This window comes from Coloeus monedula (genome assembly GCF_965178545.1).
Source record: "Coloeus monedula genome assembly, chromosome: 27".
Lineage (NCBI taxonomy): Eukaryota > Metazoa > Chordata > Aves > Passeriformes > Corvidae > Coloeus > Coloeus monedula.
The window spans coordinates 5691656-5716939 of NC_138807.1; the positions used below are offsets into that span (position 1 = coordinate 5691656).

General features: G+C 61.8%; 3 protein-coding genes across 3 annotated transcripts; 1 reads left to right on the forward strand and 2 right to left on the reverse strand.

Annotated features, from left to right (window-relative positions):
- Positions 1–2398: 2398 nt before the first annotated feature.
- MAP2K2 (mitogen-activated protein kinase kinase 2) lies at positions 2399–11988 on the reverse strand. The gene is made up of 11 exons (XM_082297635.1): positions 11867–11988; positions 10509–10719; positions 9262–9408; positions 8632–8709; positions 8273–8324; positions 8053–8177; positions 5768–5981; positions 4930–4994; positions 4147–4208; positions 3581–3626; positions 2399–2763 (listed from the first exon to the last, which is right to left on the reverse strand). The coding sequence occupies exons 1-11, from the start codon at positions 11950–11952 to the stop codon at positions 2653–2655; spliced, it is 1197 nt and encodes a 398-aa protein (XP_082153761.1). The 5' UTR covers positions 11953–11988; the 3' UTR covers positions 2399–2652.
- A 2350-nt stretch (positions 11989–14338) lies between these two features.
- CREB3L3 (cAMP responsive element binding protein 3 like 3) lies at positions 14339–17300 on the forward strand (the record flags this gene model as incomplete). Its single annotated transcript, XM_082297789.1, has 10 exons — positions 14339–14504; positions 14642–14766; positions 14872–15127; positions 15514–15629; positions 15876–16007; positions 16088–16194; positions 16281–16349; positions 16432–16516; positions 16740–16836; positions 16951–17300. 10 exons carry the CDS (start codon positions 14339–14341, stop codon positions 17298–17300), a joined length of 1503 nt encoding a protein of 500 aa, XP_082153915.1.
- An 855-nt stretch (positions 17301–18155) lies between these two features.
- On the reverse strand, positions 18156–23697 carry SIRT6 (sirtuin 6). Its single transcript, XM_082297832.1, has 8 exons — positions 23622–23697; positions 22366–22493; positions 21900–22082; positions 19996–20055; positions 19734–19829; positions 19421–19501; positions 19215–19338; positions 18156–18529 (listed from the first exon to the last, which is right to left on the reverse strand). Exons 1-8 carry the CDS (start codon positions 23685–23687, stop codon positions 18221–18223), a joined length of 1047 nt encoding a protein of 348 aa, XP_082153958.1. The 5' UTR covers positions 23688–23697; the 3' UTR covers positions 18156–18220.
- Positions 23698–25284: the final 1587 nt, after the last annotated feature.

Here is a 25284-nt window from a genome sequence, read left to right on the forward strand (position 1 = left end):
TAGCCCAGCAGCCCCAGCTCCCGACTGCTTTCGCTTTCCCCTGGCTCGCCCAGGGCACGCCCGGGGGGCCCCCCCAAAGTATGAACCCCCAGAGTGCCTGCCTCGCACTGGGACCCCCCCAAAATCAGCTGTGGAAACCCCCCCGTGGGGCCGGGTGGGGGTAGGACCCCAACCCTCCCCCCCCCACTGTCCCCCACAAACTCAACAGGGGTTGGGTGACCCCTTGTTCCAGCCTGGTTGGGCACCCCCCCTTCCTCTCTGCACCCCCAAAATCCCGCTGTGGCACAAGGGCGGTGGTCGCCCCCACCCTGGGGACCCCCCGGGACCCCCCCCCAATTCCCAGCTGGCACCACCGAAACCTGGCACAGCTGCCAGGGGTGCAGCGAGTTCATCCCGGGCTCTGCAGGACACCCCAGAGCCCTGGGGGACCCCAAAACAGCAGGAAAAGCCACACCGGGACCCCTCCAAAGCGGCACCACCTCACGGGACCCCCAAAAATGTCCCAGAAGGAGCCTGGAATTAGGGATGGCACGGTGCTGGTGTCACCCCCTGAGCCCCTGCATCGTTCACAGCACAAAATGCAAAATATTTTCCAATTTTGGGCCCAATTTGGATTTTTCCAGCCTCTCCCAGCTCCTCCTCACCCCAAATACTGAACACCCCTAAATATTCCCCCCCCCCCACAAATATTTCCAAGCTGATCCCAGGCAGGATTTAGGTCCTTGGATTCCACATCCATCCCGTCCGAGGCTGCCTCGTGCCAGGGTAATTCTGGTGTCTCCCGCTTCCACTGGAGGCAGCCGCTGGACAGCGTGGCCAGAGCATCCCCGGGAGAGCCAGCAGCACATCCCAGAACTCCCGGAGGCAGCGCTCCCGGCCGGAATTCCGGCTCCAAAGGGGATTAAACCCACCCGGGGCACAACCGAGGAGAGAAACCGCCTGGAAATGTAAAGTGCCGTTTATTTATTATTCCCTCCCCCCCCCCCCCCCCATGATGAAAATATCGAGTTTAAAAAAAAAAATTAATTGCACCACCAAACTGCTCCATCCACGCTCTCCTCCTCCTCCTTTTCCTCCTCTTCCTCCTCCAAAACCCAGCACCAAAACCTATGGAAAACAGCCCGAAACTTGAGGAACCTTCCCACATAAAATAAGAGGCAAAATCTGTCACATCGAGCACCTCACGGCTCCAGGGTGGCTTGGCCAGGCATGAGCTGAGCCAGCAAGCACAGACCCCCCAAATCTGGGGTGTTCCCCCCCGCAAAACTGGGGTGTTCCCCGCAAAAATTGGGGTGTCCCCCCTTTGGGGACATGGTTGCCCTCCGGGTTGGCCCTGAGCAGGGCAGTGCCTTTGTCCTGTGCTGGAAAACAGGAAAGGAAAAGGGATGAGAGATTTGGGGTTACCCAGCCCTGGCTGTTAATTTTGGGGGGCTGCCATGGTGGGACTCAGGGCAGGCAGGGGGATGGCAGCTGCCAGCCTGACTGGGTGCAAAACAGCCAAAGAAAGAAGGGAAACACCGAAAAATTCCCACCAAACTTCCCAAATCCTTATGGGGGGCTCAGGGGTTGCTGAGCCACGTGAGGGGAGCAGGGGAACGATTCACCCCAAAATCCACACGTGGTGGGAAATGAGGGGGTCGGGCCCTGGGGGGCTGCAAGGTCCTTGATGGGAGGGACAATCCAGGGGCCTTTGGATGAGGTGGCTCGGGCTGGGTGGGTTCATCCCTGGCCAGGGGGCTCCGACAGGGAATCCTGGAGCTCTGCCACGTCCACAATGGCTGAGGCCACCCCAGGGATGGGCCAGAGGCAGCTGGAGGGGGAAAACTGCAGCCTGGAGGGGCTTCACCCCTCCCTGTGCCCCCAGATGGGATCAGGGAAGGGACCCAAATCCCGGGCACGGCCACCGGGAACAACCGGGCTCTGCCTCCACCTCGGCAGGGAAGGAAAATCCACGCTGTCCCCTCACCTGGACACCGAAAAGTGGGAGCCGTCCCCACCCCTATTCCCTCCCTCCTCACCCCGATGGATCCAGCCCCTCCCCTGAACATCCAGCGCGGGACAAGGCCGGGCTTCGGAACAACCATTTAAAAAGCAAAGCAGGCAAACCCCGATCTCTGCTCTGCCCCACGCCCAGGGCCAGCCCAGAGCCCCCCTGTGTCCCCAGGCAGGGCGGTGACACCGCTTTGGGCCACCCGAGGCAGGGTTTCTCCATTCCTGACCCCGCTGATTCTCCATCCCAGAGAAGACCAGGGATGAGGCGAAGCATCAGCTGCTCAGCCCCTCATCCCCGCCCCACCCCACACCCCCGTCACCTTCTTTTGAACCCAAGTGAACACATTTCCAAAAAAGAAAACAAAAAACAAACCAAAAAAAACAACAACCCCAAACTAAAGAAAAATCAACATAAGCAGCACCACAATTCCCAAGTGTCAGGAGCTCCAGAGCTGGAGCAGAGGCCTGGAACACCCCTGCATCCGAGGAACCAACCCTGCCCAGCAGCCCCGGACGATGGAGACGCTTCCGAGGGGCCGGAGCTTTGGGGGCCGGAGCTTCGGCGCTGGGCTCGGCGGGCTGGGAGGGAGGAAGGAGGGGCAGTTCTGCCGTGGAGGAGGAGAGGAAGCGGTGCCAGAGGCAGCGAGTGCCAGGCCGGGCTCACATGGCAGCTCGGGTGGGAGTGCTGGGCTGGTTCAGCCGCAGCGTCCGGCACAGCCAGCCCGCGAAATCCACCTCCTCCACCTCGGAGCGCTTGATGAACGTGTGGCTCTGCAAGCACAGGGAAAACACGGTCAGGAGCACCCCTGAGGAGCATCCCGGATCCCAAAATCCAGCCCCGCGCTGTGGGATGTGCCCTGGAGAGGGGGGGAGATCCTGGTGCTACGGGAAAGAGGATTTGGGGAAAAAATTGGATCCTTGCAGCCCTCCCCACCCTCCCAGGGAACAATTCCTTCCCGATATCCCATCCAGCCCTGCCCTCTGGCAGTGGGAAGCCATTCCCTGTATCCTGTCCCTCCAAGCCTTGGCCCGAGTCCCTCTCCAGCTCTCCTGGAGCCCCTTTAGGCTCTGCAAGGGGCTCTGAGCTCTCCCTGGAGCCTTCCCTTCTCCAGGTGAACATTCCCAGCTCTCCCAGCCTGGCTCCAGAGCAGAGGGGCTCCAGCCCTGGAGCAGCTCCGGGGCCTCCTCTGGACTCTCTCCAGCAGCTCCACATCTTCCTGCTGTTGGACCAGAGCTGGAGGCAGCTCTGCAGGTGGGTTCTCACCCGAGTGGGCAGAATCCCCCCTTTCCCTGCTGCCCAGGCTGGGGGATGAGCCCAGGACTCAGCTGGATCTCTGGAATGTGAGCACAGCTGGGATCCAGCCCTCAGTGCCGCCCTCCTGCCCAGCTGAGGAGCCAGGTTTGTCCTGGACACCTCAGGTATCCCTGCCCCTGGATGAAAGGGGGTCAGTCCCTCCCTCTGCCCAGCCCTCTCTGCTCATCCTGAGCTCAGCCTGGGACTTCCCAGCCTTTGGAGCAGGAGGGATGGGGCAGAACTGGCAGAGCTGGTGCCACCCTGGTACAGGAGGAAAATCCTCTCCCCACTCACCATCAGCATCTTCAGATCTGCTCGTTCTGCTGGGTTTTTAATTAAGCTGAAATGAGAAGAACAAGAGAGCAAAGCCAGCGTGAGATTCCTCGTGGGGATCAGGCTGGAGAGGTCTCCAGCTTCAGCCAAAGCCACTCAGGATCCTGGGAGGGGCCCCAGCCCTGCCAGCCCAGCTCCCAGGGAGAGCTGCAGGATCCATCTCTCCCAGAGTGTGGGGACAAACTGTGCCCTGCAAATGGAGAAGAGGCCCTAAAGCTTGGCAGGAATTTGAGATTTTTGTAATATCCAATCTCTGGCAGCTCTGGCAGCACCTTCAGGTGTCCCTGTGCCCACAGGGTGACTCAGCCCCAGGATCTGCTCCACCTCCCCCCTGGCCAGGCTCAGATTTAGAAGGAGCTGGGATCCTGCTCAGCAGCCCCACAAATAAACTGCTTTTATTCCAACCCTTCCCGAGGCAGGAGCTCCCAGCACAATGGGGGATCAGGCAGAACACAGAGGGTGGAGCCGCAGAGCTGTCAGGGAGCACGTCCAGGCCTCCACCTCCAGCCAGGAGATGAAATCCTCACCATTTATTTACAAACTCCTGGAAATCTTGCGTGAAGACTCCACTCGGCAGCTTGGGAGGCGGCTGTGGAGGAAGAAGGGGTTCCTGCATCACTGCTGTGTTACTGTGCCAAAAATCAGTGCCAGCTGCAGGGTCAGTGAGCTGTGCCACCCTCATCCTCCTCATCCTCACTGACTTTCCAGCCAGGAAAACCCTTCCCTGCCATTCCTTCCCTGGCTGCTCCAGCTCGTCCTGCACCTGAGGGACCCCACACTGAACCCCAGCCAAAGCTGGGAAATCACCAAACATCCCAACCCTAAATCCAACCTCACAAATCCCAGCTCTGGTAACACCTACAGCTGATGAAACAATCCCAAAATGAGAATTGGGGTCAATTCCATCACCTTGGAAAGGGAAGCTGCTCTTTACACTTGTCCTTTGCAAGTTGGGTAGGACAAGGGGGATGGCCTTAAGCTGAAGGAGGGAAGGTTTAGATGGGATATAGGGAAGGAATTCCTGGCTGGGAGGGTGGGGAGGCCCTGGAATGGATTTCCCAGAGCAGCTGTGGCTGCCCCTGGATCCTTGCAAGTGTCCAAGGCCAGGTTGGAGCAGCCTGGGATCAGGGAAGGTGCCCTGCCCACGGCAGGGGTGGGACTGGATAAGCTTTGAGGTTCTTCCAACCCAAACCATCCTGGGATTCCATGACTAACAAGCATTCCAGATCCCACCCTGACTCAGCAGAGCAGGGACATCCCTGTGGAACCTCCGGGAATCCCGGCAGAGCCTTGGGAGAACAAACACCCACCTCGTTAACGATGTAATCCAGCAGCTCAAAGATGGCCATGGCAGGCCTGGTGTCCATCCCGTGGCCTGGGGGGTGACACGACACAAACGGTGCTGAGAGGCTGCTCAGGGCTCAGTTTGGGGTGAAAAACACCCCTTTGGGGGAGTTCTGCTGGGAGAGGCTGAGGCAACTCCCGGGGGAACTGAGTCATGGTTAAAGAGAAATCAAGTCCATTCCCAAATTTTGGATTTCTTTCACCAGGCCTCCAGTCCAGATTTACTTCCCAGCTTGGAGTGTTTGGGCAGCACCAGATCATCTACTCTGGCTGGGGCAGCGCTTCCAGAGCCTTCTGCTCCCAAGGAAATGGCTCCAGCAGAGCCTCCCTGGAATCCCTGCAGTGTTTGGTGCTTCTGTGAGAGCTCCCAGCAAAGCTCTTCCCCAAAAGCTGCCTCAGGCCTGGCAGAAACCTGCTGGCAGCACAGGCAAGGCCTGAGGACCACAAGGGCTGTGACTGTGCCCCTCAGAATGTCTTTTCCAAGGGATCCACATTCCAGCTGTGCCCACAGCACAGGCGGCTGAGCCTTTCTGTGGGACACAGGGGGGTCTAAGGAGCCCGTGGACTCTTCAATAGATCCCAAATCCATCCTGAGAGGCCCCTCCCCACGCTCCCACCTGAATTCCACAAACCTGTGGCGGGGCGGGTCCTGCCGGAGCATCGCCGTGGCTCCATCCATGACTTTCCCTACAAACATTCCCACCACAACCTCCTCCAGAGCGGCTCTCCCAGCCGCACCAGCCAGATCCCAACCCCTTCATCCCCCATGGAAGTGTTGCTGCCAACGCACACCACAGCCCCTACCACTGACGGGGCGTCCTGGGGGCCTGGCCCGCGGCGAGATGCTGGGGGACTCTCCCTCCGCCCCGTCCACCACAGGACGGCCAAAAATTGCTTCCAGTTCCTTGGAGTCTGGCGGGGGGATTGGGTACCTTCCGATCGACAGCTCCACTAGGGACAGCCCCATGCTCCAGATGTCCGACTGCACCGAGTAGTGCGTGCCCTGCAGGCGCTCGGGCTGCGGGGAGAGCACAGGGCTGGGGTGAGGGGGGAGCAGGGACAGGGGTGGGGGAATGGGGACAGGGATGGGGGAATGGGGACAGGGATGGGGTGAGAGGGGAGCGGGGACAGGGATGGGGGAATGGGGACAGGGATGGGGTGAGAGAGGAATGGGGACAGGGATGGGGTGAGAGGGGAGCGGGGACAGGGATGGGGTGAGAGGGGAGCGGGGACAGGGATGGGGTGAGGGGGGAATGGGGACAGGGATGGGGGAATGGGGACAGGGATGGGGTGAGGGGGGAGCAGGGACAGGGATAGGGTGAGGGGGGAATGGGGACAGGGATGGGGGAATGGGGACAGGGATGGGGGAATGGGGGAGCAGGGACAGGGATGGGGATGGAGGAATGGGGACAGGGATGGGGTGAGAGGGGAATGGGGACAGGGATGGGGGAATGGAGACAGGGATGGGGGAATGGGGACAGGGATGGGGGAATGGGGGGAACGGGGACAGGGATGGGGGAATGGGGGGAATGGGGACAGAGATGGGGATGGGGGATAACAGCACCCAGGGCATGGGAATTGATATGGGATAATGGCACCCAGGGCACAGGGAATGGGGGGTGACATGGGATATTGACACTCAGGGTGACAGATATCCTGTGCTGAAATTACACGGATGAGACTCAAACTCCAGGGCCTAAAGGGGCTCCAAGGGAACTGGAGAAGGACTCTGGACAAGGGACAGGTCACAGGGAATGGCTTCCCTCAGACAGAGGGCAGGGTTAGGTGGGATACTGGGAATAAACTCTTCCCTGTGAGAGTGGGCAGGCCCTGGCACAGGGTGCCCAGAGCAGCTGTGGCTGCCCCTGGATCCCTGGCAGTGCCCAAGGCCAGGTTGGAGCACGCTGGGACAGTGGGAGGTGTCCCTGCCATGGCTGGGGTGGCACTGGATGAGATTTAAGGTCCCTTCCCAGCCAAACCATTCTGGAATTCTGTGATACCCCAAGGGCCTCTCCATGGCAGCTTTCCAGGGAAAGGAGAGTCTCAGAAGGATCGTGTGCAATGGGAATGGAAAAGAAGGATGATGTGCAGCCAAAAAGCACTTGGAGCATCTCATCCACACTCCCAACTCAGCAGCATTCCCAGCTACTTCTCTTTGGGAGTCTGGAACAGCCAGCAGGAATCTATTCCTCCGTGTGATGAAATCTAAGGAACTCAAATTATTCATAAAAATGTATTTTCCTGCTCACTCCTGTTAACATCCAAGAGGAATCAGAGGAGCAGAAAATCCACTCGAGGTTATGGCCATTAAAAGAAAAAATGAGAAATAAATCAATCCATGCAAGTCATCCCCACTGGCAGCTCTGAGGCAGCTTGGAGCCAGTGCCCGGGAGAGAGGGGACAGGATTTTTAAATAGCCCCTGTCTAACTATAACTGCACTGGAATAACCATTCCCAAAATACAGGAGCAGCTCAGACCTCGGGATCCTTCCCTGGGAGGGAGGTGAGGCCCTGGCACACATTCCTAGAGCAGCTGTGGCTGCCCCTGGATCCCTGGCAGTGCCCAAGGCCAGGTTGGACAGGGCTTGGAGCTGCCTGGGATCAGGAAAGGTGTCCCTGCCCATGGCAGGGGTGGAATGGGATGTGTTTAAAATCCATTCCAACCCAAAGCAGTCTGGGATTCACTCCCACTGACTGATTCCAATTTGGCTTTAATTTCCCACTGGCCTGTCCCGAATCCCAGCTGCTCTGAACTGGTTTTACCCCCATTTACCCCCAGGGGAGGTGGCTGGAGCAGCTCTTGTGTCCTCTCTGCCCCCAGCTTTTGGACAGAGCTTTGCACACACAAAGAGAAGATGGTTTTGTACCCAGAAACACTTCCCAAAATAAAATGTGGAAGGATTTGTAGGACATGAAATGTTTTTCCTGGGAGGATCTGCATTTCCACACACACCACTGCTCGTCCTCAGAGGATCAGGAGCTCTCTGCTTCCAAAGGACTGGACTCACCCCAAAGTGAACCAGATGGGGATGGAAACAGAGCTGAGATGAACCCAAATTACCCAAAAACCCCATCTGAAAGGAACTTACAGACATGTAGGACCGAGTTCCCACAAAGGAGTTGGCCATGGAGTCAATGAGCTGCCCGCTGACCCCGAAATCACAGAGCTTAATCTCCCCTCGGGAATTCACCAGGATGTTGGAGGGTTTCACATCTGGGAACAGCGAGAGAGGGGACAGTGAAGGTGGCTCTGGGGGACACCTGGGGCTCCTGCAGTGCAGGTTGGGATTTTCAGGGCCCTGCTCTCACCTCTGTGCATGATTTGGTGCTTCTCCCGCAGATAGGCCAGGCCCCGCAGAACCTGCAGAATTCCAAGGCTGGATGAGAGCAGGGCTGGGCAGGGAAGAGCTTTGCCCTCAGCTCAAGGGGAGCTGCCCTGCAGTGTCCACGTCCCTCAGGGTTTGCAATTTAGCCCCAATTCCATCACAGATTTTGGGTGAACCACCCAAAATTTCTCCCAAACCTCCTCGAGGTGAAGCCAACATTATCCAGAGGAAAAGGGGTTGGGAATATTTCACCTCCCCTCTGGCCCCTTGGTCCAGGAGAGTGCAGAAAGCTTCCCAAGGCAGCAAATCCCCCCTGGAAGCCTGAGCAGCCCCATAACTCACCGCTATACTGACTTTGCCCAGGATTTCCTCAGGAATTCTTTTGGCTTCTTTCAGCACCTGATCCAAAGAGCCGCCATCCTAAAATGAAGAACATGGGAATGACCAACACAGCAATTCCCAGCAGGAAAAGGGAGCAGCTGGATGTACAGGGCAGCAAGTGAGGGATGAGCAGTACAGAGCATCCCTCAGCATGGAGCACACTCCTTTTCCAGCCAAAAAATGGGATATCTGGTGATCTGAGCTCAAGTTGATCACTGGAAACTGGTTTTTTACCAGCTCTGCTTCTTGCTCTTGGTTCTTTGCTTCCTTCCATCAGTGGAAATGCAAAGACAGTGCAGGTTTGGAGGAGGAACAACATCATTCTCCACCAGAAACAACAGAATATGTTCTCTGAGCCTCTCAGCAGGCTCTGCAGAGCAGTGGGTTGGCAACATTTCCGTTTGGCCAGGCCCCAAACCTCTGCTTCCGCTTCCCAAAAGTCGCTGTCTCCCTCATTCCGATGCCTGAGCAGGAACGTGTGGCTCCCTCCAGGAGCAGAGTGGCCAGAGCAAGGAGCTGGCAGTGCCCCGAGCCACCCAGCTGGCAGGAAGAGGGGATTTGGGGGGGCCCAGGGGAGGGGCAGGGACTCACCATGTGCTCCATGCAGATGGAGATCTCCCCGTCGCTGTAGAAGGCCCCGTAAAACCCCACAATGTAGGGGGAATTGCACTCGTGCAGCACCTGCAGCTCCCGGATGATCTGGTTCCTGATGGCCGGTTTGATTTCCAAATGGATCAGCTGCCAGGAGAGAAAACAGGCAAGATGTGACCCCTGGAAAGTCAGAGAACTGATGGGGAGCCTGTGAGCAAGCCCTGAGTGCTGGGAAGAAATGAGATCTTCAAGGGAGGGGCTGCTTTGGAGCAGAATTGTTCCCATTTGCAGACTAATATTAAGGATAAAGTGCCAGGAGACAGGGAATGGCTTCCCACGGACAGAGGGCAGGGTTAGGTGGGATATTTGGAATAAATCTCTCCCTGTGAGGCTGGGCAGGCCCTGGCACAGGGTGTCCAGAGCAACTGTGGCTGCCCCTGGATGCCTGGCAGTGCCCAAGGCCAGGCTGGATGAGGTTTGGAGCAGCCTGGGACAGTGGGAGGTGTCCCTGCCATGGCTGGGGTGGCACTGGATGGGATTTAAGGTCTCTCCAACCCAATCCCGTGTGGGATTCCACGCTAAAGGCAGAGGGAGAGCTCTGTGCTGCCTCAGCCACGGAAGGTGCCGGGATTGCACCGGACACGGGTGGAAAGACGAGTCAGGAGTTTGATCTCAGCCCCTCTGACTCAGCAGACAGGAACATTTTCACAAGCTCTGGAGGTGTTGTAAGAAGGTGCTCCGAGATCAAGGAAACCACAGAAAAGAAAAAGCCCCTGTGAAGGTCCTGCACACGAACGAGCAGCGGCTTCTGGGGCTCCACGTGGGCTCGGAGCAGAGCGGAGAGGGAAACACCCTGGGCTGGGGAAAGGTGGCCCTGCCCATGGAACTGGATGAGCTGTAAGGCCCCTTCCATCTCAAACCATTCCATGATTCCATGGTCCCAAGGAGGCAGGGCAGTGGTTGTGCTGCTCCTGCCAAGCACAGCCCCTTCCAGCAGGCACATGAAGCAGCTCCTGATTTTCTGCTCTGTGGCACCACAGTAGAAGATGTTCCCAATGAAGCAAAGTCTGAGAGGAACCTCTGTCCCTGCCTGGAATGACCTCGGGATGTGTCAAATGGGGCTGAGGGATGTGTGTGTCAAGCCCATCCTTCCCACTACCACTTCCAGAGAGAATCCAACCAAATCCAGCCCTCACAAAGCCAGGGAGGGTTCCAGATGCTCCCCAGCATTCCCAGTCCCTTGTTACCTTCCGTGCCATGATGAGCCCTGAGGGTTTGTGCTGCACTTTGGTGACCACCCCGCCATTGCCAGCCCCCAGCTCTGAGATCCTCTCAAAGTCATCGTCCTTCAGCTCCCCCACTTTGGCTTTCTGGGTCAGGAAAGCTTCCAGGCGCTTCTTCTGCTGCTCATCCAGCTCCAGCTCCTCCAGCTTCTTCTGCAGGTCCACGAGGTTGGCCCTGGAGAGGGGAGGAGGAGATGGGAGACGGTCAGCACCAGGGAAAGGAGGGTTTAGTTTTTAGGGAGGTGGAGGGAAATGACTGAAAACCATCCCCTGACACGTCCTGAGCCCCTGCCAACAGGATCAGCTGGACAGGGAGACCTGGAGAAGTCCCTGCCCGACACACACAGCCCCTCTGCAGAGGAGCTTTGGAGCAGTCAGGTGTTTTGGGAGAGCCAAGGAATAGAGAAAATCCGTCAGCCCTTAAAGAGGCAGCACCAGCAGTCGCTCCCTCTCGGGAAGCCAAGCTTGGCTTTGGCTGTGTAACATGAGAAGCGCTTTCCATGGGGTCCAGCAGCTCCTTTACAGCCCCCACCCCAAACCCTGAGCACAAAGGGGGGTCTGTGCTCCCCCAGCACCTGCTGCCGAGCCCCCGCTGCCTGTGCCAGCTCCAGCTGCTCTGTCCCAGTTGCTGCCACCCCCTTGTCCCCCCTCACCCACACCCAGGGGGATGTGTCAGGAGGGTCTCACCCCATCCCTTCCACCCAGAACCCCCACGTGCTCCCTCTCACCTCCTTCCACCCCACGTCCCACCTGCCGAGCCCTGACTGCTGCCCCAAGTCCCCCCCAGACCCCAGGTCCCCATCTCAGCCCCAACCTTGGTCTCCAGTGCTGTTTTCCCCCTGCTCCAGGCCTGGACCCTGCACCCCCCAGCAAACCTGGGGGCCAGAGCAGCCTCCCCCTGCCCATCCCATCCCATCCCACCTGCCCCCCCGCCCACCCCTTCCAACCCTCAACCTTCCCCCCGGCTCTGGCTCCCTGACCCCTTACCTGCCCCACACACCCCAGGCTGGGCCCATCCAGCCCCCCAGGCCTGTCCCAATTCCCCCGGGCCTTCCGTGGTCCCCCCGAGTCTGCCCCAGGTCCCCCCTCAGACCTTCCCAGGCCTTCCCAAACCTGTCCCAGTTCCCTCAGGCCTTCCCTGTCCCTCCCCACGCCCCCTGCCCGCCGTGTCCCGACTCCCCAGACCCGGTGCCCGCTCTGTCCCGGCCTCCCCAGCGTGCCCAGGCCCGGTGTCCCCGAGGCCCGGTGTCCCCCCCCAGGCCCCGCGTCCCCCCCCAGGCCCAGCCCCGCTGCCGGGGCGGTCCCGGCCGGGCCTGACTCACTCTGCGGAGCCGTCGGGGCTGGGCCCCTCGGCGGCGCTGGGGGCGATGTTGAGGGCGGGCAGCACCGGCTTCCTCTTGGCCGGCATGGCCGGGCCGGGCCGCGCCTGCGGGGCCGGGGGGGCGCGGCCGGGCGCGGGGGCGCGCGGGGCGGGGCCGGGGCGGGGCCGAGCGCGAGCCAATCGGGGGCGGGGCCGGGCCTGAGGGAGGGGCCGAGGCGGTACCGGGGCGGGGGCCGGTACCGGGGCGGGGGCGAGGGGCGGGGCCACGACCGGGCCTACGGAGGCTCGGGGGCGGGGGCTCGGAGGGGCGGGGCTCGGAGGGGCGGTGCCGGTGGCTCGGAGGGGCGGTCCCGGTGGCTCCGGGGGGCGGTGCCGGTGGCTCGGAGGGGCGGTGCCGGTGGCTCCGGGGGGCGGTGCCGGTGGCTCGGAGGGGCGGTGCCGGTGGCTCGGAGGGGCGGTCCCGGTGGCTCCCGGGGCGGGGCACAGCACGGGGCGGGGGCGGGCCCGGGAGGAGGCGGGGTCCGGGAGCGCCGGGAAGAGCTCGCGGCGGGGCGGAGTCTCGCGAGATCTCGCTGAGGGGGAGAAGGAGGTGGCGGCCGTGGCGGAGGCGCCGCCCGAGGGGCACCGGGGGGCACCGGCTGGGGACGGAGCGTTAATTAAAGAATCACTAATTAGTGACCCAGAAATGAGCAGGATCCCCCTCCCAGCTCCTGCCCGCTCTGCGCATCCCGTTCCATGCCCGATCCCAGGCCCCGGGACCCCCGAGGCTCCTCACGAGGGGCCCCGAGCAGCCCCGGGTGGCGGCACCGGGTGGGCGCCCTTTGCCCGGTCCCGGCGGGGCCATAAAGCAGGGAGCAGCTGCCGCCTGCTCGGTCAGAGGCCGTGGGGCGGCCGATAAGGGGCCGTGGCCTTGTCCCCGCGCCACGCCTGGGGCACACGGAGCCTTAGTCAGCCGTGTCCCGTCCCTGTGCCCGGGATCCCCGGGGAGCTGGTGGCGATGAGGTCACTGGGGGGACGCGGGTGCTGCTGTTGTGCTGATGCCCCTCATTGCAGGGGGAGGGGGCTTTGGCACAGCCACCACCCCGTGTTCACCCTGAGACAGCCATGAGGGACTCATGGAATCCCGGGGTGGTTTGGGTTGGGATGGATCGTAATTCCCATCCAGTGCCACCCCTGCCAGGGCAGGGACACCTCCCACTGTGCCAGGCTGCTCCAAGCCCTGTCCAGCCTGGCCTTGGGCACTGCCAGGGATCCAGGGGCAGCCCCAGCTGCTCTGGGCACCCTGTGCCAGGGCCTGCCCACCCTCACAGCCAGGAATTCTTTCCCAATCTCCCATCCATCCCTGCCCCTTGTGGGATGCCATTCCCTGTGTCCTGTCCCTCCATCCCTTGTCACTGGCCTCTCTCCAGGGAGAGCTGCAGGGAGCTGAGAGCACCAAGGTTTTCCAGCATAAGCCGTAAGTGGTACAGTCCAAGCCAATGTCCCCGGATATTGCTCTCAGCACCCATCGAATGTGATTAATGCTGAGATGTCTGAGAAAAGGGAAACTGTCCCCAAAAGTGGGTGAAGGTTCATGGACAATTATAGCACCTGGACTTCGCCCGGCAGCCCCAGCCCCTCCTGCCCCGCTTGGCAGAGGAGCACAAAAACATTTGGCTAATGAGTTACGGGTCCAGCCCCGGGGCGGCCCTGCCATCACACCCCGATGGCCCCAATCAGGGCTGGGACATTTTGCAATCTGGGACATTATTTCTGTGCAGTTGGAGTTTAAACTTTGCCACTCGGGTCAGGGAATCACAGAGGAGGAGGAAGAGGAGGAGGGTGAAGGCCAGGCTTGTTGTCCACCCCAATCCCCTGTGCTCAGAGAGGGTTGAGAGGACAATCCATGGCGTCTCACACAGGTATGTCCTGGCTGCCGTCACTCAGCGAGATCCCACGGGGCCATCAGGAGTCACGGAGAGGACCGAGGGCGAAGGACAGGGTGCAATAAAGCCCCGTGTCCACCTTGGCCAGACAAATGTCACAGTAATGACAACTGTCCCCAACTGGCTTGGAGAGGACATTCGAGTCAGTGGTTGGGTGGTGGGTTGGTTGGTCAGTCAGTCAGAGAGTTGACTGGTCAGTCCATTGCTCCGTGGCTTGGTTGGTTGGTTGGTCAGTCCATCCATTGGTCACTTGGCCAACAGGCTGACCATTTGGTCTGTCTATTGATCAGTTCATTAATTGACTGGTCAACCAGTTGGTCAGTGGGTCAGCTGGTCGGGTAGTTGGGATGTCAGTTGGCTGATTGGCCCGTTGGGCAAGTAGTCAACTGGCCCAGTGGCTCTCTCTGAGTCGGGGGTCTCAAGCAGTACCTGGGGTGGCAGTGAGGGACCGAGTCCCTTCCCTGGGGCCAAGCCCCCTCCTTGGGGCTGAGTCCCCTCCCTGGGGTGGCTGGCAGCCACAGTCCCCTCCCCTCCACTTGCCACCCAAAATGATTAACCAGCCCTTCAGCACAGTCACCTCCAGGAGGGAACCCCCTGGCTGGGCTGCTCTGGGTGGAAAACCAGAGGATTTGGGAGTTTCAGCTGCTGGAAGCAGGCTGGGGATGGGGTCCAGGCCTGAAGCCTTCCAGTCCCGCACCTGTAGGGCTTTTCCAGGTGAATCCCAACACGGCCCTGCCCCCTCCCAGCCGCCTCCCGCGATTCGGGGTGGCCCCGGGGCCGTGCAGCTCCTGTGGGGGTGTCTGGGGGGTACCACGGGGCCTGGGCCAGGGACTGACCCTGCCACCCCACAGCCACGGCCTCCAGCGCGGGCAGCCTCGACAGCCTGGACCTGCTGGATCTCCTCTTCGACCGCGAGAGCGAGATCCTGTGCGGGGTGGAGCTGGGGACGCCGCCGGGAGCCTGGCCCCAGGACAGGGTGAGCCCCGGGCCGGGTCCCCGCCCCAGCTCAGCCCTGCGGGGTCACAGCCCTGGGCACCCCGGGCCGTGGGTGCGCCCTGGTGATGGGTGCGTGTCCCCACAGCGTGACCTGGACAGCGAGGACTTCCTGAGCTCCATCCTGGCCTCCGGGGACTCGGTGTTGGACTCGCCCAGCTGGTCCCCGGCCACCAGCGACAGCGGAGTGTCCGAGGACCCCCCCTCTGACCAGCATGACAGCCCCCCCCGGAGCTGTGACAGGGGTCCCCGAGGGGTCCTGTACCCCTACACCAACCCCTGCCGGGCCCAGCCCCCCCCGGCCGGGTCTGGGGTCCTGCACCCCGAGGTCTCCATCGACCTGGGTGAGCCACACTGGGAAAGGACCAGGCTGGGGGCACTGGAGGGACTGGGGACACTGGGGAGCTGAGAGCGGTGGGGTCTCTCAGGGATTGTGAGGAAATATGGGGAGCTGGGGGAAACTGGAGAGAACTGGGAGGTCTGGTGGGCTAGGGAGGAAATGGGGAGAGTGTGGAGAGCTTGGGAACTGGGGTGAACTGGGCAGACTGGTGTTGGGGGGAGAATAGGGCAGGACCAGAGGAACAGTTTGGGGGGACAGAGTCAGGGTCACTGGACTGGGCAGCAAATCCCCCTGGTTCTGGGGCCATGGCAGGGGGAGAGTCCTGCAGTGGGGACACTGGGGACAGAGGGGACACAGCACTGCTGACAGCCCCGCTCTGCCCTCACGCAGACATGTGGCACCCTGGGTTCTTCCTGGAGGAGAGCCAGGACCTGCCCGTGGTCCCCCCGCCCGCATCCTGTGCCCTCACCGTCAAGGACCTGCTGCTCTCGGGCAGCTCTGACAATGTGAGTCCCTGTCCCTGTGTCCCCAACACTCTCTGTCCCCAGCTGTGTCCCTTCCTGGACCCTGATCATCCCCCATTCCCATCCCTATCCCTCCCCATCCCCACACTTGTCCCCTTTCCCTTCCTGGTCCTCATTTATGGTCCCTTCCTGGCCCACAGTCCCTGCACTGTGGTCCCACCCATGGTCCCAGGGGCCAGGTGGGGGGTGACCCCCACCCAGAGATGTCACCATTCTGTGTTCCTGCAGCAGCCACAGGCTCCTGGCTCGCTGCTCCGGCCGAGCCAGGGCCACTTCCAGGAGCTGGTGCTGACGGAGGATGAGAAGAAGCTGCTGGCGAAGGAGGGGGTGACCCTGCCCACGCAGCTGCCCCTCACCAAGGTGGGTGTCAGGATGCCTGGGAAGGCTGTGGAGCAGGGGGTCCCAGCCCTGGTGGCCCTGACCCCCCGTGTCTCCCCCAGTACGAGGAGCGGGTGCTGAAGAAGATCCGGAGGAAGATCCGGAACAAGCAGTCGGCTCAGGAGAGCCGCAAGAAGAAGAAGGAATACATTGATGGGCTGGAGAGCAGGTACAGAGCCCAGCCCCTCGCTCTGGGCATGGTGACACCCCAACCCCCTGCTGTCCCCTGAGCTCATCCCCCTCTCCCTGTCCCAGGATGTCGGCGTGCACGGCCCAGAACCAGGAGCTGCAGAGGAAAGTCCTGCACCTGGAGAAGCAGAACTCGTAGGTGTTCCTGGGGCAGGATGGGGACCGGGTGGGGTGAGAAGTGTTGGGATGGGAGCTCATGGGCTCTCCCTGTTCCCAGATCCCTCCTGGAACAGCTGAAGAAGCTCCAGGCGATGGTGGTACAGTCAAGCAACAAGGCAGCACAGACAGGGACCTGCCTGGCGGTGCGTGGGGCTGGTAAACCCTGGAGCCCTGGAGATGGGCTGGGAGGGAGGGAGGGAGGGAGGGAGGGAGGGAGGGATGGTGCTCTGGTAGGACATGTACCAGAAGGGAGGGATGGAGGGATAGATGCATTCTTGGCTCTGCCACCAGCCCCCTCCCTGGGAGCTGTCCCAGCTCCTGGTCCCTCTCCCCTGCTGTCCTCAGTGGTGTCCTCTCTGTCCCCAGGTGCTGCTGCTCTCCTTCACCCTCATTGTCTTCCCCTCCATCAGCCCCTTCGCCCCCAGCAAGGCTGAGGCAAACGGTGACTTCAGGCCCGTGCGAGGTGAGGGCTGAGCTGGGGCAGTGCTGGGCTGTGCCAGGGCTGTGCTGAGCTGAGCCAGAGCCCTGACAGACCCTCAGGGCCCTGGCCCAGGCCCTCACCCTCCGTGGTGCTCAGTTTTCTCCAGGTCCCTGCACAACGCTGCCGCCTCCCGTGTGGTTCACACCCAGCCCCAGGCAGGGGACGAGAAGCCCCCAGAGCCGCTGTGGTCGGAGCCCCTGGAGGAGACCCCCGAGACCCTGCACGAGGCTTTCCAGGCCACGTTCCCGACACACCCGGACAAGGTGTCCCTCCAGAATGACTCACGGGCATCATCGGCCGCCGAGGGGCTGAGCCACGAGGACAGGGACCACGCTGTCGCTGTGCCAGGGGATGACCCCGTGCCACACCCGGGGCTGGCATCCCTGGCGTGGTCTGAGCCCGGGCACGGCCGGCCCGCGGTGCTGGAGCCGGTGGAGGAGCTTTAGCAGCACCCGGCAGTACGGGGGTGCCACGGGGTGACAGCACCTCATCCCCTACAGGACGAGCCCTCGGGGGGACCCCTCCAGGATCTGCCTCCCGATGCTGGACCCGCTTGGCTTTGCTTGGATCTGTGAACTGGGAAGAGACCACTGGCCTTACTGGGAGGGAGGGGCTGCTCCTGCCCCCCTGGCACAGCAGGAGTGGAAGGGACACAGGGTCACTCAGGATGGGGCTGAGGAAGCAGAAGGGGCCCTGGGCTGGTTGGCTGCTGATGGTTGGTTTTGTTCTTGGTTTTGTTTTGGTTTTTGGTTTTGTAAATTTTATTTTCCTCTCTAAATATAAGATATTTTGGAAAAAATCCACCTGCTGTTTAAGAGGGGGTGATCCACAAGGTTTCAAGGAGGCCTGGGCTGGTGGGACCTGCTGCCATGAGGGGCCCAGGAGAGGGGGGACACATGGCCATGCCCAACCTGGAGCTGGGGCCAGGGCACCTTCCCACAGCTCCCAGCCCTGAGTCCAACTGGGATCCAGCCAGCACCAGTCCTCTTCCATGACTGAGTGACATGGAATTACAGAATCATGGAATGGTTTGAGTTGGAAGGAACCTTAAAGCCCATCATCCAGTGCCACCCCTGCCATGGGCAGGGACACCTCCCACTGTCCCAGGCTGCTCCAAGCCCCATCCAGCCTGGCCTTGGACACTTCCAGGGATCCAGGGGCAGCCACAGCTGCTCTGGGAATTCCATTCCACCCTTACGGGGAGGAATTTTCCTGTGCAAGGCCCTCCCCAGGCCCGTGGGTGTAGCTGCTCCACGAGCCACAATTCAAGTGTGTTTAATACTGACATAAAAAAAGGGACAATATTTAAGGGTATAAAAAAAAGTCGGTAGGAAAAGCAGCCCAGGTGAGACAGGGACAGTCCAGGTCAGGTGAGGAGAGGCTCCACCTTCATCTTCTTCACCGGTGTCGGCCCCGTGTCCGGGCTGGGACACTCCTGCTTGAGCCCGTCCCGGCGCTCCAGCGGCGCCTTCCCGGGGTGCGGCGTTCCTGCGCCGTTGTGCTGGGCCAGGGGCTCCTCCTTCAGCCGCCCCTGCAGCTGCTCGGCCGTGGCCAGCTCGGCGCTCTCCACCACCACCGGCCCCGTCCACTCGGGCACCTCCAGCCCCAGGTGCTTCATCAGCTTGGTCATCACGTCATCGACGTAGCCGTGGATGCGCAGGTCGGCCTGGCGGTCCTGGGACAGCAGGGACACGGCTCAGGGGACAAACGGCCCCTCCCAGGGACAGGGCGATGTCCCCATTCCCGGCGGGACGTGAGCTCACCCTGGGGCTCTGCCTGGGGACGGGATGTGGGTACAGAGCCAGGGACAGCAGAGCGTGACAGGGACAAGGGAGCTCTGGTGACATCCCAGGAACCCCCAGCTCTGGGTATTTAAAGACTTTGAACAATTGGGGCACCAACATCTGAGCAGGAACTGAGCAGGAACTGAGCAGGAACTGAGCATGACCTACACGGGCTCCGTGTGTGTGGCCACTCCACCGGGCTGTAAATCCCAGAGGGTACAGCAGGCTCCAGGCTGAGCTTTTACTCTGCTCCCAACACTTGTGTGGATAAGGTTGGACAGGGCTTGGAGCAGCCTGGGACAGTGGAAGGTGTCCATGCCCAAGTGGGGGGAATGGGATGAGCTTTAAGGTCCCTCCCAACCCAACCCTTTCCATGATTCTAATATTTACCTGCAATCTCTATGTGTTTAGCAGGAGTTGCAAGTTTAAACCCTCCAGCCCGGGACTCCCAGCCTGTGTGCCTGCTAAGAGAGGCCACCTGGGAGGGGACAACGTGCAGGGACAAACTTGGGATGGGCCTGGAACAGGGGACAGGAGGGGAAAGGAGCAGGGCAGAGCTGTAGGACGCTCACTCACATGTTTGGTTGCTTGGAGGTTGACAATGACCAACTTCCCTCCTCTCTTCTTGGTGATCAGAGGGAGGTTCCCACTGGGTTTGATCTGCAGAGAGGTCCCCAGGGTGACAGAGAGATCGGCTTTCCTGAAGGGAGGAGGAGAAATCCAGGATCAGGGCATGGATGAGTGGGAAGGGACTGTTCAGCTCCTGGGCAGGGTGTCAGTACCTGCAGGCTTCATCTGCCAGCGTCAGGTCACGGTCGGGCAGGGAATCTTCCCAATCCAGAATAGTGTCTCGTAACTTCCCTCTGAAAAACACACACAAGGATCATGGTTTTCCCTGGAAAAGGCAGGAGAATGGGCAGCAGAGCTGCCCTGGCAGAGGGGACAGTGACCAGAGCCTGTCCCAGCCTCCCTGTCCCACACTGGGAAGGGACAGACAGCACCCAGAGAGATCTTCCCACACCCTGGGCTGCTTCTCCTGAATCCGAGGGGCTGTTGGGTCATTCCCACATCCCATATCCCAGGAGGGATCCCTACCTGCAGGCCCGCAGCCCCCGGGCCTTGGTGACGCTGCAGAGGCGGCCTGTGGGCTTGAGCCCCATGCTGCCCACGACGGCGTCGCGCACGTACTGCCTGCGGAGACACGGACTGCTCAGGGAGGGGCTGGGACGGCCCCCACGCAGCCTGGCATGGAAATCCCAGCCAAGCCCCCATCCCAGGATGGAAATCCCAGCCAAGCCCCCATCCCAGGATGGAAATCCCAGCCAAGCCCCCCCCCCGGGGCTCAGGGCTCACGTACTTCCCACATTTCACGCACTCTTCCACAAACATGTTCCCGTGGAGCTCGGCCAGCTTGTCCCTGTGGGAGAGAGGCACAGGTGAGCTGGGGAAGGGTGGGGAGCCCTGGGGGAACCCCCCCTCCTCCCCAGGACCCTCAAGGGCTTCCCGGTATCGCAGCTCTGCCTGGGGATGGGTTCATCTCCCAGCAGGGACTGAGGGAGGGACAGCAGGTCCTGTCCTTTTAATTTTAATGCTTCCATCCGCAGCACTGATTCCAGCTCCCGATCCACTGAAATCTCTGCTCCCAGGAGCACCCAGATCTTTGCTTTTCCAGCACCCAACATTCCTGTCTGTCCCTGTGCTGTTCCAGCCCTCTGACACCTGTTTTTCCTAAAACTCCCCTCAGGCTCAGAGCAGAAGCCAGAGGAAAACACAGCCATGCTCTCCCTATTTTCCTCAGCGCCCCACGCTGACTGGGAACTTCCTCCAGGCTGGGTGAGACAGGACTGACTTGATTTCCACCAGTTTGGCCCCAGTTCAGTGCTTCTTACTCAAGCAGAGGCTTTGTTTGGGAGGCAGAGCTGGGCTGAACTGGAACAGGAGCCAGTGGCTCTGGGGTGTGGGAGCACCATGGAATTCTGTCATCGTTCCCTACTCCTTTTCCCGTGGTTGTTTATTTTAAACAGACAAACATGGGGCTGGGAGCAGGAGCCAGGACTTGGGGCTTGTAATCCCAGGAAATACCCCTGGAAGCAGCTCTGGCTGAAGGTGTTTGTGAGATGCACCTTCTGCAAGGACACATCGATGCTCCTCAGGCACATCCTGACTCATGGAATCACAGAATGGGCTGGGTTGGAAAGGACCTTTAAAGACCATCCAGTGCCACCCCTGCCATGGGCCTGGACACCTTCCACTATCCCAGGCTGCTCCAAGCCCTGTCCAGCCTGGCCTTGTCTGTTCCCAGGGATCACAGAATATCCTGAGCTGGAAGGGATCCACAAAGATCATGGAGTTCAGCCCCTGGTCCTGCACAGACACCCCAACAATCCCACCCTGTGCATCCCTGAGAGTGTTGTCCAAGGCCTGTTCCTGTTTCCATCCTTGTTTCTAGGCATGAGGCATCCCATTTTCCTCTGGGAAACCTGTGCCAGGGCCTCACCTCCCTCTACAGAACACCAAAGGTATCAGTGTCACACTCAGCATCTTTCAAGCCTCAATGACTCCCTTCAGTTTATTTTCTTCCTTGAACTCAGCTGCTCTCCCCTCCCCTTTCCCAACAGCTCCGAGCGCTTTTCCCTCCCAAGACAATCGCTGGCTGCTCTTAAGTGCTGGGAATGGGTTTTGTAACGGGCTGGAGTCCGTGAAGGACAGAGCTCCGGCTGTCACGAGGCTCAGGAGAGGCTCAGGTTCCTCTGAGGACAACTCTGACACGGCCACTCCGGCCCCCTCCACGCAGGGAGTGGAGCTCTCCCAGCCTCGGCTCCCGTCACATCTCCCTGCAGAGGGAATCCCTTGGATCCTCGGTGCCCCAGGTGCTCCTGGTGGCACTGAGAGTCACAACCAGCAGGACCTGGATGGGGACAGGTGTTGGATGAAGCTTGGAGTGACCTGGGATAGGGGAAGGTGTCCCTGCCCTTGGCGGGGGGAACGAGATGGGCTTTAAGGTCCCTCCCAACCCAAACCGTCCTGGGATTCCATGATTCCATGATTCCACAACCTGTTTGTCCTGTGCACACAGCAGCTGGAAACATTTCTAGAGAGCAACAGCCGAGGCTGATTTCATTCCACGACCCTCTGGATTAGAACCAGAACCTCTCTCCTCTAAATTCCAGCTGGTTTATCCCCTTCCAGCTTCCATGCCCCGTATCAGCTAGGGCAGAGATTCCTCGGGAACCGAACACCCCCGCGGGGCTGGGAAAGTACCGTGGGAATCCTGACCGCACGTGCAGGCCGTCCACGTTCTGGCTGACCAGGAATTTCAGGATTCCCACTCTCTGCAGCCCCAGCAGCGCCATGTGAGTCTTGGAGGGCCTGGCGTTCTCAAAGGTGGTGTCGAACTTCGGGGAGAGCCCTTTCTCTTCCATAGTCCAGACACCATTGGGGCCCCTGCAGCCATGGGAAGAGCAGGGAGGGAGAGCTCAGCTCCAGGGGCAATGCCAGCCCCATCCATGGGAGCAGAGCTCATGGATCAGCAGGGTTTTGGGGGCTGATGCAAACAGCACACGTGGGGATTCTGTGGGAACAGCTGAGATGTGCAAGAGGGAGAAGGGTGTTTGCAGCTGGATCCAGGATGGACAGCAGGGATGGGGCAGGTCTGGGGTAAATCAGAGCTCTCCAGGAAGGAAGATGGACTTGGAGGAGCTGCCACCCTCCCAGCCCTCGGCCTTACCTGAAGTCAGGGATCCCCGAGGCCGTGCTGATCCCTGCCCCCGTGTGAAACACCACATTGGAGGAGCTCCGGATCAGGTCCGCCAGCTCCCGCACCTTCCGCTCCAGCTCCTCCGGAGGGTCAAAAATCTGGGAAAAGACACAAAACCAGTGTGGGATGGAGAGAAGTGGGCATGGATCTCCATGGGGAGATGTGGGGGGTGGATTGTATTGGGAAGAAATCCTTCCCCATGAGGGTGCGGAGGCCCTGTAATGGATTTCCCAGAGCAGCTGGGGCTGCCCCTGGATCCCTGGCAGTGCCCAAGGCCAGGCTGGACATTGGGGCTTGGAGCAGCCTGGGACAGTGGAAGGTGTCCCTGCCCATGGCAGGGGTTGGCACTGGATGATCCTTCAAGTCCCTTCAACCCAAACCTTTCTGGCATTCCATGATTCTAGAGCCCCAGTAACCCCAGTAACAATTCTTCCTTATCCATGAAGGATTTTGCATTCCTTAACAACAGAAGCATTTAATGGGAGAGACTCGGCGTTGTCCAGAGCGTCTCCGTGCAGGGACAGGGCCGGGAACAGCCAACACCGACGGGGAGTTTGTTGCTCTGACAGGCAGCTGGCCCAGGCTGGGCTCCAGGAGGGCCGGAGCGGCCCGAGGCCACCCCACGTGTGCTCAGCCCCAGCTGTCACCAGCAGTGCCACCGGCTCTGGGGACAGGGCAGGGCCGAGGGACAGCGAGGGACCCGGGAGCCACGGAGGTGGGACACGAGACCCCGGTGTGGGCACGGGATTTGATTCCTGAGACGCTTCTCCAGCCCCATCTCCTGGGGACAGGGCCGAGGACAGGCCCTGAGTGTCTCCATCCCCTCACCACCCCCTTGGCACCGGACAGGCCCCTGAGTGTCCCTGTCCCTCTCCCAAACCCTGTTTTAAGCTTCTCAAGTACTGCTGGGGGTCAGGGCAGACGTGGAGGGAGCCAGGGGGCGATCTGGGGGGAGAAGGAGAGAGCCGCTGGGTGGGGTCAGGGAGGCCCTGGAAAGGGCCATGGAGGAGCACAAGGAGGGAGCGGCGGGATGCGCTGGGGACACACAAAGGGCTCGCTCCCTCCCCGGTGCTGCGCTCCCCACCGGTGTCCCCGGCGGGGCCGAGGCCGCGGTTGCCATGGGAACGCGCCGGGCCGCGGCGGGGCCCGCGGAGGGCGGGGGGCCCCGCGGGCGGGCGGAGGCTCCCCCGGGCGGGCGGGGGTTCCCCGGGCGGTGCCGCGCTCACCTCGGGGAGGCCGCACTTGCCCTTGTCCGAGTACGGGGACAGCCCGGCCGCGTAATTCACCGCCATCGGCGCGGCCGCGGCGCGGCCGGAAGCGCGGGGCGGGACCGGGGCCGCGGGACACGCCCCGGGGCCGCCGCCGCCATCTTGGAGCCGGGCAAGGCGGGGCTGCCCTCACGCTGAGCCTGCCCCGGGCCCGCTCCGTCACTGCCCCGTCACTGCCCCGACACTGCCCCGGGCCCGCTCCGTCACTGCCCCGACACTGCCCGGACACTGCCCCGGGCCCGCTCCGTCACTGCCCCGACACTGCCCGGACACTGCCCCGGGCCCGCTCCGTCACTGCCCCGACACTGCCCGGACACTGCCCCGACACTGCCCCGGGCCCGCTCCGTCACTGCCCCGACACTGCCCGGACACTGCCCCGACACTGCCCCGGGCCCGCTCCGTCACTGCCCCGACACTGCCCGGACACTGCCCCGGGCCCGCTCCGTCACTGCCCCGACACTGCCCGGACACTGCCCCGGGCCCGCTCCGTCACTGCCCCGACACTGCCCGGACACTGCCCCGGGCCCGCTCCGTCACTGCCCCGACACTGCCCGGACACTGCCCCGGGCCCGCTCCGTCACTGCCCCGACACTGCCCCGACACTGCCCCGACACTGCCCGGACACTGCCCCGGGCCCGCTCCGTCACTGCCCCGACACTGCCCCGACACTGCCCGGACACTGCCCCGGGCCCGCTCCGTCACTGCCCCGACACTGCCCGGACACTGCCCGGACACTGCCCCGGGCCCGCTCCGTCACTGCCCCGACACTGCCCCGGGCCCGCTCCGTCACTGCCCCGGCACTGCCCGGACACTGCCCCGACACTGCCCCGGGCCCGCTCCGTCACTGCCCGGACACTGCCCCGGGCCCGCTCCGTCACTGCCCCGAGCCTGCCCTCACCCTGCCCCGAGCCTGCCCTCACCCTGCCCCGGCACTGCCTCACCTGCGCTGAACCCCCGGCCCGGGGGGAAACAGGGATGGGCAAGGGGCGCCAGAGATGGGCAAGGGGTGCTGGCAAGGACAGGGGTGCCAGGGACGGACAAGAGATGCCACCAAGGGCAAGGGGTGCCAGGGAGAGCAAGGGGTGCTGGCAAAACCAGGAGGTGCCAGGGAAGGGCAGGGGTGCCAAGGCAGGAAGGACAGGAGGTGCTGACAAGAACAGGGGGTGCTGGCAAGGGCAGGGGTGCCAGGGCAGAGCGGTGGATACCAGGGAAGGACAGGGCGTGCTGACAGAGGCAGGGGATGCCAGGGGAGGACAGGGGTGCCAGGGAGGAGCAGAGGATGCTGACAAGAACAGGAGGTGCTGGCAAAAACGGGGGCGGGGAAGGGGATGTCAGGTCAGGACAAGAGCTGCCACCAAGGGCAGGGGGTGTTTGGGATGGGCAAGGGGTGCGAACCCCCAGCGTCCAGCCCTCCCCACGCACCCCCAGCCCCCCCGGGCCGTGTCCCCTGTCCCCGGGCATGGCAGGTGCCCGCAGACCCCTCCCCAAAGGCAGCCCGACCCGGCCCCCCCGGCTGCCCGGGGCTGTAACAGCAGCCGCGGCCGTAACACAATCCCCGGCTCCGGTTCCCAGCTCCGGGCGCTGCGCTGGAAACGCCAGGACGGGCTGGGAGCAGCGGGAT